This window comes from Pieris napi (assembly GCF_905475465.1).
Source record: "Pieris napi chromosome W unlocalized genomic scaffold, ilPieNapi1.2 SUPER_W_unloc_3, whole genome shotgun sequence".
In the NCBI taxonomy this organism is placed as follows: domain Eukaryota; kingdom Metazoa; phylum Arthropoda; class Insecta; order Lepidoptera; family Pieridae; genus Pieris; species Pieris napi.
The window spans coordinates 93603-108223 of NW_025920862.1; the positions used below are offsets into that span (position 1 = coordinate 93603).

The window sequence follows — 14621 nt, forward strand, 5'->3', positions numbered from 1 at the left end:
TCCAGTACAACCACTCAACTAAGAGATATCAGCTGAGGCCACACTCTGTGGCATTTTATAGGAAGGCTTCACAGACTACATTCATGAGTAAATATGTATATACAATAATTTTCTAGTTAGTGGAAGTGACAGTTGACATACAGTGTGACAGACGACAGTGTCAATGAATCAAACAGCGTCTAAATTAAATAAACATTAAACACAATTATTAAACATAGAAATATAAGATAAATCACTTACAAATATTACCCACACAAGTTATTAAAACTAAATTAAACATCAAAAGTTGGTAATTGCATAATATTACAGAAAATTCAAAGTTATGCTAAGTGTGCAGTTCAGCAAGTAACAAAACATAATATGAAGTTGAAGTAACCCACTCGAAATCAGTTCTTTACAATCTTCCTGGTTCGAGATTTTAACTTGGGTGATGTTACCTTAGAATCGTTAGTAGATGGGGGAATGCTTGCAGGAGCCGTACCAACATCATTCATTGAATTGACACGGCGACGCTCACCGTTAGCCCCAATAGCATATATGTGGCCATTCCTCGTCCAACACTTGCTGATTCCGAAATGCCTTCTTGCAGCCATAAACAAATTATGCCTGGTTTTGGTCAGGAACTCAGATATGGTGATGCCGGTCCCCTTTAAGCCAGACTTAGCCAACCAAATTTTGTCCTTGTCACAGTGTTCCCTTAGCTTAATTAGTACAGGGCGAGGCTTATCATCACGTTTTATGCCCACTCTGTGACACCGACTAAAACTAGCTTCACTTACATTAGGGCATTTGAGCAGAACGGATAACATGTTAGCAATTGTCCCTGGGTTCTCATCCTTAGACTCATTTATGCCATGCAACAACAAACACTTACGCCTGCTGCGCATTTCCTGCTCCTCTTGCACTTTAAAAAGAATTTCCATTTGAGCCTGGAGATTCTTGAGACAGAACAGTTCTGAGCTTTTGAATGCCTCAAACTCCCTAGTTAGTGGTGTTTGCTCGAGAGATGGAGACCTTTCCTGAGCTGCCGAGAGCCGCTGCTGGAACTCATCCATTTTGGAGGACACCATTACAGACACATCCATCAATGACTTTTTTAGTTCTTCCATAATAATTGAATAGGTTGTTGAGAAATAAAAGTTGAAGGTAGTTTACAACAAGAAAATTCTACTTTGGGATAATTATTGTTATCAGAAGGATATAATTAAGGAAAAATTAGCGATTCATATGCAATATAACACTAGTACATCACTAACAGTGTAAGAAATATAATTTGAGTTAAAAAACTATTTTTAATTAGCACAAAACACAGAGATACACCAATACGTGTTTACACTACCCACACAATTTTTCGTATCTCTACTTCTACATAATATTCATGATAATCAATATGAAAAAAAATATTTTTTTCTAAATCATCATATAATCGTTTTTTTATTAATACAAGATATTTATTGATTTGCAAAAAAAAAATTCCCGCCATTTGTTGATAATTTTTTTTTAACATTACATGGATTTTTAAGTTTTTGTCTAAGTAAAAAAATTGTTATAAACAAAGTATAAATATTTTTTTTAACTTTTATGGCACGATCTTGTTAAGTATGTATGTAAGAAAGGCTCTACGAAGCGAAATATTTTTACGACCATTATTTAAACATTTTTTTTCACTTACAATTAAGACGGTTGTTCGAGAAAATTTCGTTAGTTAACAATTATTTAACTTGTTGAAAAATTAACTTTAAGTAAAATTTTCAACGGGAATAAATTAATTATAGTGTTCAGAACACACCATAATTTTTTCAAATTTAAAAAAAAATATTCAATACCTTAAATAAATTAATTAATGTGCCGTAGTCGCTTTTGACGCCACGCGCGAATCCTAAAAATGTCACCCGCAGACCTATTTTCAGCGTTAAATTAAAATTATAAATAATGGAAAAAGAGTTCCGGGGCTATGAGTTTTTTATTGAAAATTTCCTCTTCTTTCAGAATCTTTATTTGAAATTTCTTAAATATTAATAGTTTATTAAATATTGGCAAAAAACTAAATGCCATTTTTTTTTCATCTTTAATTGTCTATAACTTTTGCAATTTTTTATGTGCTAATACACGCTTTTAGCACATTTTTCTAGGCGTCATTCCGGTTCCAATGAGCTATCGCACATAATTTTAAGAGCAGTATCTCTATTTTGTTCCATTTTCAACTTGTCGACTAGACTACAAGCATACTTATCGTAAGTAAAACATCAAATCATTTTTTGAAGCGGCCAAGACTCAATGGCAATTTTAAAGTAAGTGCAGACACTACACACACGAATATATTGTTAAAACATTAACGATTTCGCGTTAACCGTCGCAGTAAACTGACGACATAATTGCTCTAAACTTGAATAACTTAGTGAATGTTAATACTCGTACTTTTTATTTCGTCGAAACAAATATTGTGTTAGACATAGAAGAAAATAACCTTCCTAACATTGCAGCTGCGTAATACATTAGATATTTACAGACAAGGCCATAAGGTTATGGAGGGAGTAGTGAAGGGTTAACTGGTTTGTGAGGGGGAGTGGGGATGAAGCGAATATGTACAGCCTTACGCCGACGTGTTCCCCTTATCACTAACTACCTAGTTGATCCCGCTAACATACACTGCCGCTCGCGCTACTTCAGGCTACTAACGCGACGCTAAGCCGTTTACTCTAACCAGTTACACAATACATCAGCCCCAACTCTAAAACATGTCATTTACTTTGCAATCATTACTTAACCAATTGGGACTTTGAAGAATTTCAAAAGACAGCCAGATTGAAGACTTCGTGCAAACCTCACAAAATAACTTTTAAGTGAATTAAGTTTATAAAGGGGACAGACACTAAACTCTTTGGAGCTGTAGTACTGTATAAATATTCATTAACAATTGTTTAGAGGACCCAAAGTGGGACCGAATTAGACGATGGTTCCCTGCAGGTGTTGGGGCTCAGGCGAAGACGGACGCAACTCTGTCTTCCAGTGGTGTCACCTCTAGTCTAGCACTTCCTTGCAAAGCCATTTTAATCGCTTCAGTGTCCTGCTCTTGTTGTTGCTGCTGATGTTGTAACAGAGAATTGAAATGCGTAATTCCAATTTCCTCGAGACTGCTTTTTCTCCTCCGTGGGCTTGTGCCAAGCCCCTGACGGAGCGATGCTGATCGGCACAACATTGCATCATCCACAACTCGCAGAGAGTTTGAGCGACCACGAAAATCTGTGAGGACAGTTGGACTATCTGGTAATGATAGTGAATTAGCTTTTGTGGTACAGAGTGGCGGTGCCCGCACAGCTGAAAGTGTAGAGCCATGTCGTCCGCTCCCAGCACTTGCTGCTGCGCATATACTTGAACAAAAACTAATGTTCGATTTTCGTCTGCTATTGTGTCTTTCGAATGTTTTTTGAGCTGCGAATGGAGATGGCCGAACCAAATATCTGAAATGCACCAAAGAATCCGTGATCAAATTTTATTTTACTCTTAAAGTCATAAGGTTACAGGTACATATATTGTATACTTACATGACGTTACATTACGTCTCCCTCACACAGGTTAAGGTCGCAGCTTGGGTTAATAATAACGTAGGAGAGACTGTTCCTCTTCTCACTCACGTCGTCATAGTCAATGACGTTCAGGTTGAGCGACTCCATGCGGGAGCGAACCAGATTTGCAATCTCAGCCCGGTCTATCTGTTGCGCGTGGTTGTCTCTTGCCTCGTCGGCTAGACTCGCTGAATACTGGGAAATAATACTCTTCTATTTTATATTAATGTTCAATTCATGTTAGTTATAAGCAAATCTACGACAGTGTGTTCACTCGTCTCTGAGTACACACATTGTTGTAGAACGCTTCAAGCACATACGTGCCATGATATTATGTGAATATTTTTTCAATCTATAGCCTATCTTCTATAGGGGAATTCTAAATTCTTACAATAAAAAGGTTCAACCTGGAGTCACTGCAAGTATGCCATCTTTCTAAATGAAGATTTATTATCACGCAAAAATATTGCCGATTAAGCATGCTTGCAGTTACACCAGTCACCGAGGGGCCTCGGCATAAGTGTGTGGGTTAAACACACACAGTCTAACACTAAACTATGCGGATCTAAAGCCTGCAAAGTGATCGTTTTGGAACCAGTGAGTTTTATACATAACATGATCTAGTACCTGCAATACGACTCCGAGTGACTATGGAAGTTATAATTGAAGAGATATATTTAGGGTATGCGTGGAGCCGACCAAGGGGCTGCTATGAGGCAGGGTGTAAAGGTGAGCGTGCGCGGAGTCCCTAAGCCGGCTCGAGCGTCCAGTTGCGGGGAACTTACCACCGGCGTGCGGTCGCCGTAGCAGCCCGTGAGGCAGCCCGTGGGGGAGCTGGAACTCGTGTCTCGCGCCCCCCTCGAATCCCCAGACCGCGCCTTGCTCTGCCCACCCTGCTGCAACTAGCTGTTCACACTTCTGCCATATACACACACCTACACCTGCTCTCAGCAGGAACTCATACACACACACTCACACTGTGATATAACATGGTGATTCATGGAAGCATAATAAGATTTAAATTACAAAATTATTTTTGTTGGAAATGAGAGTGACGGTTACGCTCATGCTGTATCTATCCCATCTAGGCCCATCTACAAAATGTTATTTTTTCCAATTCAATATCTATTTAAGCAACTATTTATGTTTTAATGCTCCATCTAAGTTCGCTTTGAGTCCGTGAAACATGCAAACACTGTTCTCGGTATCTTATGAGTTTAAACGTTTTGTTTAATATATTCATAATGACCAATCAATGTACAGTTGAAGTATAATCATACAGAGAAGAAAGATGTAAATGTATTATTCGCTACACGATTACACATGTTATCGTAAGTAGAGAACGTTATGAAAGCTAGGTTTAGAGAACATCTACGCTAGGTGCATGCGAAGGAGCGGGACTGCGACAATCGGTCTGATAACGCAAACAAGACGCGCGCGACGCTGACCACACGATCATGACGTGACGCTTCCCAGAGTATATCCCAATAAGTTATTATAGTGATAAACGCAAAAGCAATAGTAGTCACTCAGCTTGCTTGCTAGCAATGATATATGTAAATACAGGTATCAAGATTAAGCACGTGGATTACACAAAATAAGTTAGATATTGTGAAAAAAGGTAAATTTGAATCAATGCTAAACTAATTATAAGAACGCCACAAGTGTAGGCTTGGTTGTACAAAAGTTGACGTGTGTGCCTATGTTTCGAGGAAAAGATAAAAAAGATTTATAAAGCCTGAAATACAGTCCAAGGAGAGGAAGATAAAAAGAGATCAGAAATGAAGGGAAGATAGCGGATAGGAAACGGACTGTATTTGAGGAGATTCCAGTAAATAACCGACTCACCGATGGCCGCGATGGTCGCATTCCCGTCAGTCGTGACCACAACCAACTTGGCGAGCCGCGTGGCGACATACTCACGTGGTGTGAGGGGTCGGCCAGGCTTGTATCCTGCGTTCTATAGATCCCAATAGGGATTTCGCAAGAAGTCGAGCACAACTTTTGGTATAGTCGGCCATACGTGCGAATCCACATGTCTCCCTTTCCTATTCTCATCTGACAATTTAAAAGATTACAATATATTAAGGATCGTTTATTAAAATATGTCAGAGCATTCGCAAAAATATCGCGTAGCCTGATGGGGATGAATGAAATGGTGGTGTAAATGAAAATGCAGTCGCGTATCGCTAGCGTGAAAGCTTACAGATGTTAGGAAGCCTGAGCCGGGAGCCTGGTCGACCCCCAGCAGCAGCCGCACGAAGGTGATGACGTAATCTTTGACGAAGGCCTGGTAGAGTAGTGTGTCCAACATGGATGCTGAAAATACGGAACCCGCCGCAAAGGGGAGACGGAACATATACGAGATATGAGAACCTCGCTCTTTCTCTCTCAGAAAGGAATTAAATACCTATATATTTTGTGATACAATCTACTTATTTATAATACTCAGTAAAAACTCATTATTCAATTAAATAGTATATAATATTCTCTGTGGCGTTGGTAACGGCGTCTTGTAAGATTGACTAGTTTATAAGTACCTTACTGTTACATAAAAATATTATATGTTAAAAGAGGTCATTGATATTACCTTTTCCATCTTGGAAAGATGCAATGCATATTTATCATGAGCTCGGAATTGCATAAAACGCATATTTGATGACTGCGACAGTTCTGTTATTGATCTTATCGATGGGAAAAATCTGCAAGAATATTATATTAGATTTAACCGTGGCAAAGGAAAATTCTTGACAATATTATTTAATATTTCCAGATCATGATTTTACTTGAACATGGTCTGCACGGCGACGATGGTATTGCAGTCAGACAAACTGTCTTCCTCAGCCGAGTTGGATAATTCTTTGTTTACAACCACTACGTTTTCCGCAAGTGTTATTCCAGCTCTCAGTAGGTCATCCAGCCTGCAGAAGACGAACTTATCTTAATCATGTAATGTAATGGTTAGTCCGTGAAAACTCTACTATCATATAAAAAACTTACGAGTCAATAGATCCCATCATCCAGTAGACAAGTGGAAAGTAAGATATCGCATCGAGGAACGCGATATCAGGTCTTCGTTCCAGGAGAAGTATGATAGGATTCAACGATGTTTTGGTTCTGAAGTGAGCCTATAGCATTATGTTTTGATTACTCCAAAGGTTAGGTTTCAAGCCAGCAAAGTAAATGAATCAAAAGCAAAGCTAGTTTTAAAAATACTCAAAAGGGTGAAATACTTAATTTAAAAAGTGATATTTAACTAAAGTGCATCTTTACATTTGTTAAAGCATGCTCAGCATCACAGTAAAATCTAATGATGGAGTTACGTATCAGCGATCCCAGCGGACATTTTTAGGTGGACGTAGAAGGTGGGATGGTAGGATGGGGCGTAGGGCAGGCATTCTTACCTGGTAAAGTCATTGCGCCAGGCGGGTGCCGCGTCGCCGAGTGCCAGCGATGAGAGACTGGATGACGTGGCGTCGTCACTGCAGCCGCCGGGACATTGGGACAGACGTGGGGCTTAGGGCTTACAGTACACAGTATACACACAATGCACGCATTACTATTGGGGCTGCTACACACTTGCGGACTGACACGCGTTGCGTACTATATCCTATTGTATATCTAATATGTACATTCACTGCGCAGGCAGTGGCATTTTGTAGGTTTAAAAACAATATCGTCATATTAAATCATTGTAACTTAATGCATGCTTATTGACGAAGGTTTGATCTTTATGAAAAACGTTTGTTAATAAAATCATTCGTTAATATTGATATATAATTTTATGGAAAGCTTAATTTAAGAACATAATTTAATTCAATAAATAAATAATAAATGCGTCCATCCAAATGCAAACTGTATTATTATAGTGAATGTGCTTGCTATAACGACAGAGAGTTACCAAAAAGTAGTATTTATTAAAACCCAATTTCCGATAATCTCAAATAAATGTTGAGTATGAACTCTATATGAGGTAAAGTATGTTAGATATTTTTATAAATATCAGAAATTGGGTACCTCTACTGGTTAGCATTGCCAGTTTTAGGCATTTTTAACATCTTGCTGTATTATTCGATTAGTTTAAGATTAACGCGTAGAGAATAGTCAATTAAATAATCCAACAAATGTGCTATTAGACAAATATAACACAGTCAATGCCAACTCAATAGTTATTTTTAGTCTTTAAGTAGAAAAATAACTTTTTTTAAACGGTTTTATTTCTATAGTAAAACGACGTTACACGAAAATAGAGAAGAAAAATAGAATAAAGAGGATGTTACATGCTTGCGGGTGGCATATGTGGTGGAAGGCGGATGAACAATTGCCTGGTTGCACTTACGCAATCTTCTCTGAAGGGGTACGCCAGGGCACATTATCCTCTAACTCTTCCTCGCTCATGTCTAGTTCCCTCTCCCTTTCCCGTTCTTCTTCTGCGATGTTAAAGCTACTGGTCACCATGTCCGGTACTGGTAGAATCGATGGTCGCCTACTCGACGACTACCTAAAATATCGACTAAACTTGTAAAGATCACTGACAGATATGTTTTTTTAATCTTTTTTATGTAATAGGAGGCAAACGGGCAGGAGGCTCATCTGATGTTAAGTGATACCGCCGCCCATGGACAAAACTGCCTTCAGAAACGCTCAGTTGTGGTACGACCATGGCCACTATCAAGACATAAACACGATAAAAACTATTCATGCATATTCCAATGTCAATTTGGTTTATTAAAATAGGATCTTAAGTTGTTATAGAACTACGAAAAGAAGGAGTGGGTATGAATGCTATGAAAGGCACGCAATACAAATAAAATAAAGTATCATGATAACTGGCGTCATTAAAAATATTTGCCAATAGCCACGAACGTACCTCGCCGATGATGAAGAGTGTCCGGACTTAAATAATGATTATCTGTTCTTGGTAGAAGCAAATGACTGTCCGTGGCGCTATCTGCGGCTGGTGAATCTTTGAGACCCCCCCTGTGGTCCGACCCGTCACCTTTATCTGATACAAACACGGTAATGATAAATAGCCATATCATTTAACTAGTAAAGACAAATTTACAGATACTTAACACAAAATCTATATTGTATTGTTTGCTATGCGGCTGTACGGTACCGAAGTTCAAACCCGTTTATAATAAGCAACTATCATGAGGGGCTAGGTCATAAAGTTTCATCTTGAATAATGGGACAGTCCTGGCAATGGTTACGTGATATAAAAATATTTTCTGATCGCGACAGCAAATTAAACGTGAGAAGCCGCACGAACGCAGCCGATTAATGAAAACTGTAGCACGTTCCAAAAAAATATATAGCAGAACATGCCAATGAGAAAAATTCATTACAATTAACGTTGAAACGTATTAAATTGAATCATTAACCAAGGGGTTATAAATTAGTGCTGCGAGCATATTTTACTTCAGAATGAAAGCGAATATAGGTCATAACTTTATTAAAATACGATACATACTGGTTTAAAATTTACGTTTTAATTTTGTCAAACTTTCTACGCATACCTAGGGAAGCCATTAAAACCTCTAAATGGCATGCATCTCAATTAATACGACAAATGGACGAACTCCAAAACTTCACGATGAGAATGAAACATGTACATTCCTCGGATATCTTACCAGCCAGCTTTAGTAATTTTAAAAATTATTAAATTATAAATTTTAGTGCAAACATCCATAGCATTGCGGACGAAACGAACTACCACAGACTGCTTAGGTACTGTAGCAGATCCAGTGATGCCAACTCAGGGATTTTTTCCCAAATTTTGTGGGAATCAAAATGTCTTGAGGGGTTTTCAGGAGGTACATTTATTTAGGGGGCACTTTATACATTTTTTTTTCTTAAAATACGATCTATACAATTTATATTAAGCCTAGAACCAAACCAAGATACTAAACTAAAAATAACCTCCCACCATAAAAATATCAAAAAGCTATAAAACTTCAAAATCGAAATTTTATATGCTTGAATGGTTTTTTTTTGCATATTTGACATTATCTCTCAAACCGAGTGTACAATTAAAATTTTGAAGGGTTTTAATCAACATTTAGGGTTATTTGAAGTTGGTTCTAGGAACATTCTGTTGAAGTTAGCATCACTGAGCCGGTCTGGTAACTTGGTATTAATTCCTTGCATCCGCAATTTGCAACATATACGGTGAGTGAGCTGCTCTTTGTCTGCTGTGCCAATTATGTTTTTATTAGTTTCTAGTGCGCAGTAGCCGCAATTTTGATGACATCGAGCAACCTGAGTAAAATAAAGTCTAGTAAGTAGGTCGAATGCCAGCCGTATTGCATTCCGGCATCCGTATCCGGCCTACTTGCACAGTATCCGACCGTGGCACTCACAGCTAGCAACAGTTAAATTAGCGGATGATACAGTATTGATGCGTGATGGCGATGCATTTGGTGGGGAGGTCGCGGGAGCTTGTAGAACCACTTGTGGAAGGGCTGATTGAGCCATGTTACTACCGTCTGCTGTTCTGGGCTGGGCCGCGGCCTCCTCGCCGTCTCCGCCCTTTCTTCTTCCTTCGCTAGAGAGGAGGCTACATGCAGTTTGATCTTTTGTTATCAACGGTTTGCTTTCGGTTTGTTGATCGGAAACTACGAAAGCGGAATTCTCTTCTTTTGTTATGCTCATGTAATAGCACGTGTCGCTCGCTTTCATTATGTGTCTCGGTCCCGGGTTCAAAAGTATTGTTTCTTCATAGAATTCTGGTAATTCGGCTGGACGAACTCCTACCAAAGCCACCCCGTACCTTAAAGAAACAAGGCTTGTAATATCTGATCTAATGCTACTTAAGAAGTAATAATCACAAAATGTAAGTACTTGCGGTGTGAGTGGAAACTAGCGTAAGTTAAACTTTTTCCTTCATATTCACCGAAGAAACGTTATCCTTACTGCACTTTGAACAATTTCATACTCCTTTTGAGGTTTATGACATATGCTTTGCTCGATATATACATCGCCATTATAATTCGGCATGGATGCTTTCATTTTTACTTCCGAGAGTCCGTTGATGGTGACTAGTTCAGAATTACAAAGAAAAATGTGGTCTTTAGCCAAAGTAGTAGTTATTTTTAAGTTATCGTTAGTCTTATAAACCAAAATATGGTTTTGTTCGGTGAAACTTTGTCCTAACAATAATGGGACCTTTAATAAATAATCAGGAACGATAAGGACATCTACATTAGCCTTAGCTGAATCTACCTCAATTTGAACGTTACATTTTCCCAAACTGTTAACCAAAGAATCACCAAAACCCCTCAACACAGGCAGGTCCTGTGTTGACCAACTAATAGCTAGTTCTTTCGCCACAGACTCCGTTAATATAGTGCATTGACTACCAAAGTCAACAAAACAATCTAGTTCACGGCCATTAACATTGGCCTTTTTAAAATATTTTAGATCTGTATCTCGTTCCTGGGATATCCGTAAAACAGTCTTAGCATCGCTAGATTCCTTCTTAAGAGGACAATTTGCTTCAAGATGTCCAATTTTATGGCATTGACTGCATCGCTTAATGGGTTGCTTACACTTGTAATATGGATGACCAATTTCACTACAGATATAACATTTTGAATTGTTTGTAGATTCTGATCTCATTTGAATGAACTTATTTGTTCTCTGTCGCTTATTGTCAGTAGCACCTGATTTCAAGGCGTTATTATTCTTCTCAGTTCTTTTTAAAATTTTAACATTTCTTAGATAAACTAATAATTTATCTGGTTCAGAAAATTGTGCCGCTTCAGCACTGGTTCTAATGGATCGATCCTCTATCCCAAACAAAATACAATCAATTGCATTTTTGTTAGTTATTTTGCATCTATTTAAAAGAACAGTTTTTTCAAAAAAATATTCCTCTAAAGGTTCGCCAAAACGCGCTCTGCAAGCGAGCATTTCCGTCAGTAGTTGTGCATAATTGTCTTCACTAGGAAAAGCTAATCTTAACTTATCTTGCCATTCAGGCCATGAAAACATGAGACTTGGCAACCCCTGATACCACTTTTGAGCCAATCCAGATAATTTGGGCAACGCATAATGTATAACTTGTCGCTCAGACCAGTTATAAATCGTCGCACATTCATTGACTTTTAAAAGCCACATTTCAATGGTTTGATTGCGTTTGACCGGATCGAATTCTGGTACAACGTTCATACTTGGAAATTGTTCACTCACTCGCGCTGTGTGCTTCATGGTTTGCATAAACTCTTTAAATATAGTAGCTAATTCAGTAGGTTTTGACAGGGCCTGATGGTCAGTTTGTGATGTATATGACTCATGGACATGTTGCTGTGGTTCACCATTACGTGTTCGTTGTTCTTGTTGCATCTCGTCACGTCGCGAGTGTAGACTGGGGCTGCGTTGAGGCGTAGTCCTGCTGCGTCTGCGCCGTGACACATCGCCTTGGCCACGGCAGTTTGATCTGCCGCGAGAATAATATCTTGAGCTTGACTTACGGCTGTAACACGAGTCTCGACTGCTACATCGCCTTGGAGACCGGCTGTAATATCGCCTTGGAGACCGGCTGTAATATCGCCTTGGAGACCGGCTGCAATATCGCCTTGCAGTCCGGCTACGGCTTCGCCACACCGCTTTACTCCTGCGGCCTCGTCGAATCTCGTTGTTTTGTCGATTCATACTGAAAAGAGAAACGTAATAGACAAAATATGCTATATACCTTACTTGATTCACGGTTAACTACTAATCGAAATATGGGGCACTGCAGTGCCTACAAATCGTTAAAAAAAAAATGCAAATTATGCACAGACATTATTCTATTACAATTCATTGACTCTAACTATACAGAGGCACCAAATTTATGAGTATAAACCAGACATACGTTTACCATACCTCAGTTTTTATGTACAAAATTATTAACAAATTAATCTATCCTTTACACAAAAATTAGATACAAAATAGTCATTAAGAAATATTGATAAATTATGTTTAATACAACCAAGGACTAATTACGGTAAACTTAATATTATGTATTTACACGACATTAAAAGGCATAGCATTTTTAATTATGTCTGTGAACGAGCGTCTAAGAAATTATTAGTCACATAATGCCTGTTGCAACATCGATGCGACCCACTTGCACTTTGTAATAATAAAAATAAAAAATAAAAAATATGTTGTTAGAAAGTTAAAAAGAAAAGATAGTTTATTTTCAAATTATTTCATAACATGATGTACATAACTAACTTACTCTAAATTTTCTCGCCAAGTGAACGTAATTCTTTGAGAAACAAAGGCATCTTTGAACCGAACCCTTTGTATTATTATACTAGCCACCCATCCAAATTTTACATGAATTCGCATGGATACACATAGTAACAGATGTGTATGTATGAGCATTGAGCATAAGAAAAGACTATACAGGAAATATTATAGCAGTGAACATTTAACGGTTTTAATAAAGATAGAAAACAAATTTGTAGGTACATAAAAATAAAAAATAATACCTTCAAAAATATTTAGATACGAGAAAGGAAAACAAAACTGCTTAGATTAAAATCAACCAATATTGATTGTCACTAATAAAAAGAAAATACTTTAAACAACACAACAAACAGTGTATCGAATTACTGCATTGACGTTAAATTATAACGAGAGAAAAAAAAAAATACTTATTCAGCCTTCTTACAATAGCAAAATTTAAATTAAATCTCATACCTTGTAAGCGCTTAATCCTTTACACCAGGGATATGATATAATACCTTATCAGTTTCCCCTGGAGCTATCCCACTTCTGATCTGAAAGCTTGATCTTTGATAGTAACTATTTGATTCCGTTCCGAAGGGAAACAAATCTTTTTTGAGAGGAGACCAATTGGTGACTAAAAAGCTGCAGGATAACCAGCGCGAAAAAAGGAAGAGAGATAAAACTGTATCTCCCAACTTGTCTACACAGAAAAAACAGAACACATCTAACAAGTTTGAAAACACATCGACTAAAACAAATAATGTAGGACAAAAAGAAAAATTACAACCAAACATACCACAATATATAGGAAGAGATAGATCGTTTTCGACCTCCGACATTTCAAAAAACTAACAAACATACGCGAGCAACCTATCAAAACAAATACAACAACAAGTAAAACCGGAAAAGCAAAACAAATATGGAAGAAACACATTCTAAAACAACCTAATCAAGAAGCCTTCCCACCACGGTTGGTCGCCGCGGGAAGATCAGACCACCACCCTCTAACAAAAAAACATAATATATATATAGCAACGCTTAATACTAGGACTTTAAGAACTCCCGAATCACTATCTGAGCTTGAAGTTGCGCTGAAAGACCTTAAATGGGACGTATTGGGACTAAGTGAAGTGCGCAGACCAGGAAATTCAATCGAAGAACATGAAGATTATATAATGTTCCATAAAGGCGAAATCGGAGGCGAAAGAGGAGTTGGTTTTTTAGTTAAAACCCACTTAAAAAACTCCATAGAAGATTTCATCGGTATGACGGAAAGAATAGCCATACTGCATTTAAAAATACCCAGCTTCAAAAAAATATGGTCAATCATCCAAGTCTACGCACCAACTGAACAAGCTGATGAACTAGAACATACATCCTTTTATAATTCACTATCTCAAATCATATATGACTACTCTAACAATATTATCATCCTGATGGGGGATTTCAATGCGCAAATAGGCGCTAGACAAAACGATGACGAATACATATTGGGAGAATTCGGCTACGGAAAAAGAAGCATCAATGGCCAAAGATTAATAGATCTCCTTCTAGAACATAATCTTACAATTATGAACAGCATCTTTAAGAAGAATAAAAACAACAAGTGGACATGGGTCTCCCCTGATGGAAAGTACAGAAATGAAATAGATTATATTATAAGTAGCCACCCAAAGCTATTTACAGACACCACAGTCATTTCTAGGTTAAATTTCAATACTAACCATCGCATGGTTAGAGCATCGCTCAAAATGACGCCTCCTAAGATCCGTAGAAAGCACATTAACTTGCATAGCAGAACCGATATCGCGGAAACTAACGAAACAACATCAT

At 37.9% G+C, this 14621-nt stretch overlaps 1 protein-coding gene across 1 annotated transcript in view; it reads right to left on the minus strand.

The window, feature by feature from the left end:
- Positions 1-2849: 2849 nt before the first annotated feature.
- Positions 2850-14621, minus strand: part of LOC125062962 — a 31116-nt gene continuing 19344 nt past the window's right edge. The window contains exons 7-20 of the mRNA XM_047669145.1: positions 11462-12222; positions 10545-11356; positions 10410-10471; positions 9905-10338; positions 8437-8571; positions 7938-8032; positions 6567-6694; positions 6353-6487; positions 6157-6268; positions 5773-5958; positions 5415-5624; positions 4352-4462; positions 3556-3761; positions 2850-3461 (exon numbers count right to left, since the gene is read on the minus strand). Coding sequence (XP_047525101.1) covers positions 2978-3461; positions 3556-3761; positions 4352-4462; positions 5415-5624; positions 5773-5958; positions 6157-6268; positions 6353-6487; positions 6567-6694; positions 7938-8032; positions 8437-8571; positions 9905-10338; positions 10410-10471; positions 10545-11356; positions 11462-12222 — 3871 coding nt within the window. The 3' untranslated portion in view covers positions 2850-2977. The remainder of the gene's footprint in view (positions 3462-3555; positions 3762-4351; positions 4463-5414; positions 5625-5772; positions 5959-6156; positions 6269-6352; positions 6488-6566; positions 6695-7937; positions 8033-8436; positions 8572-9904; positions 10339-10409; positions 10472-10544; positions 11357-11461; positions 12223-14621) is intronic.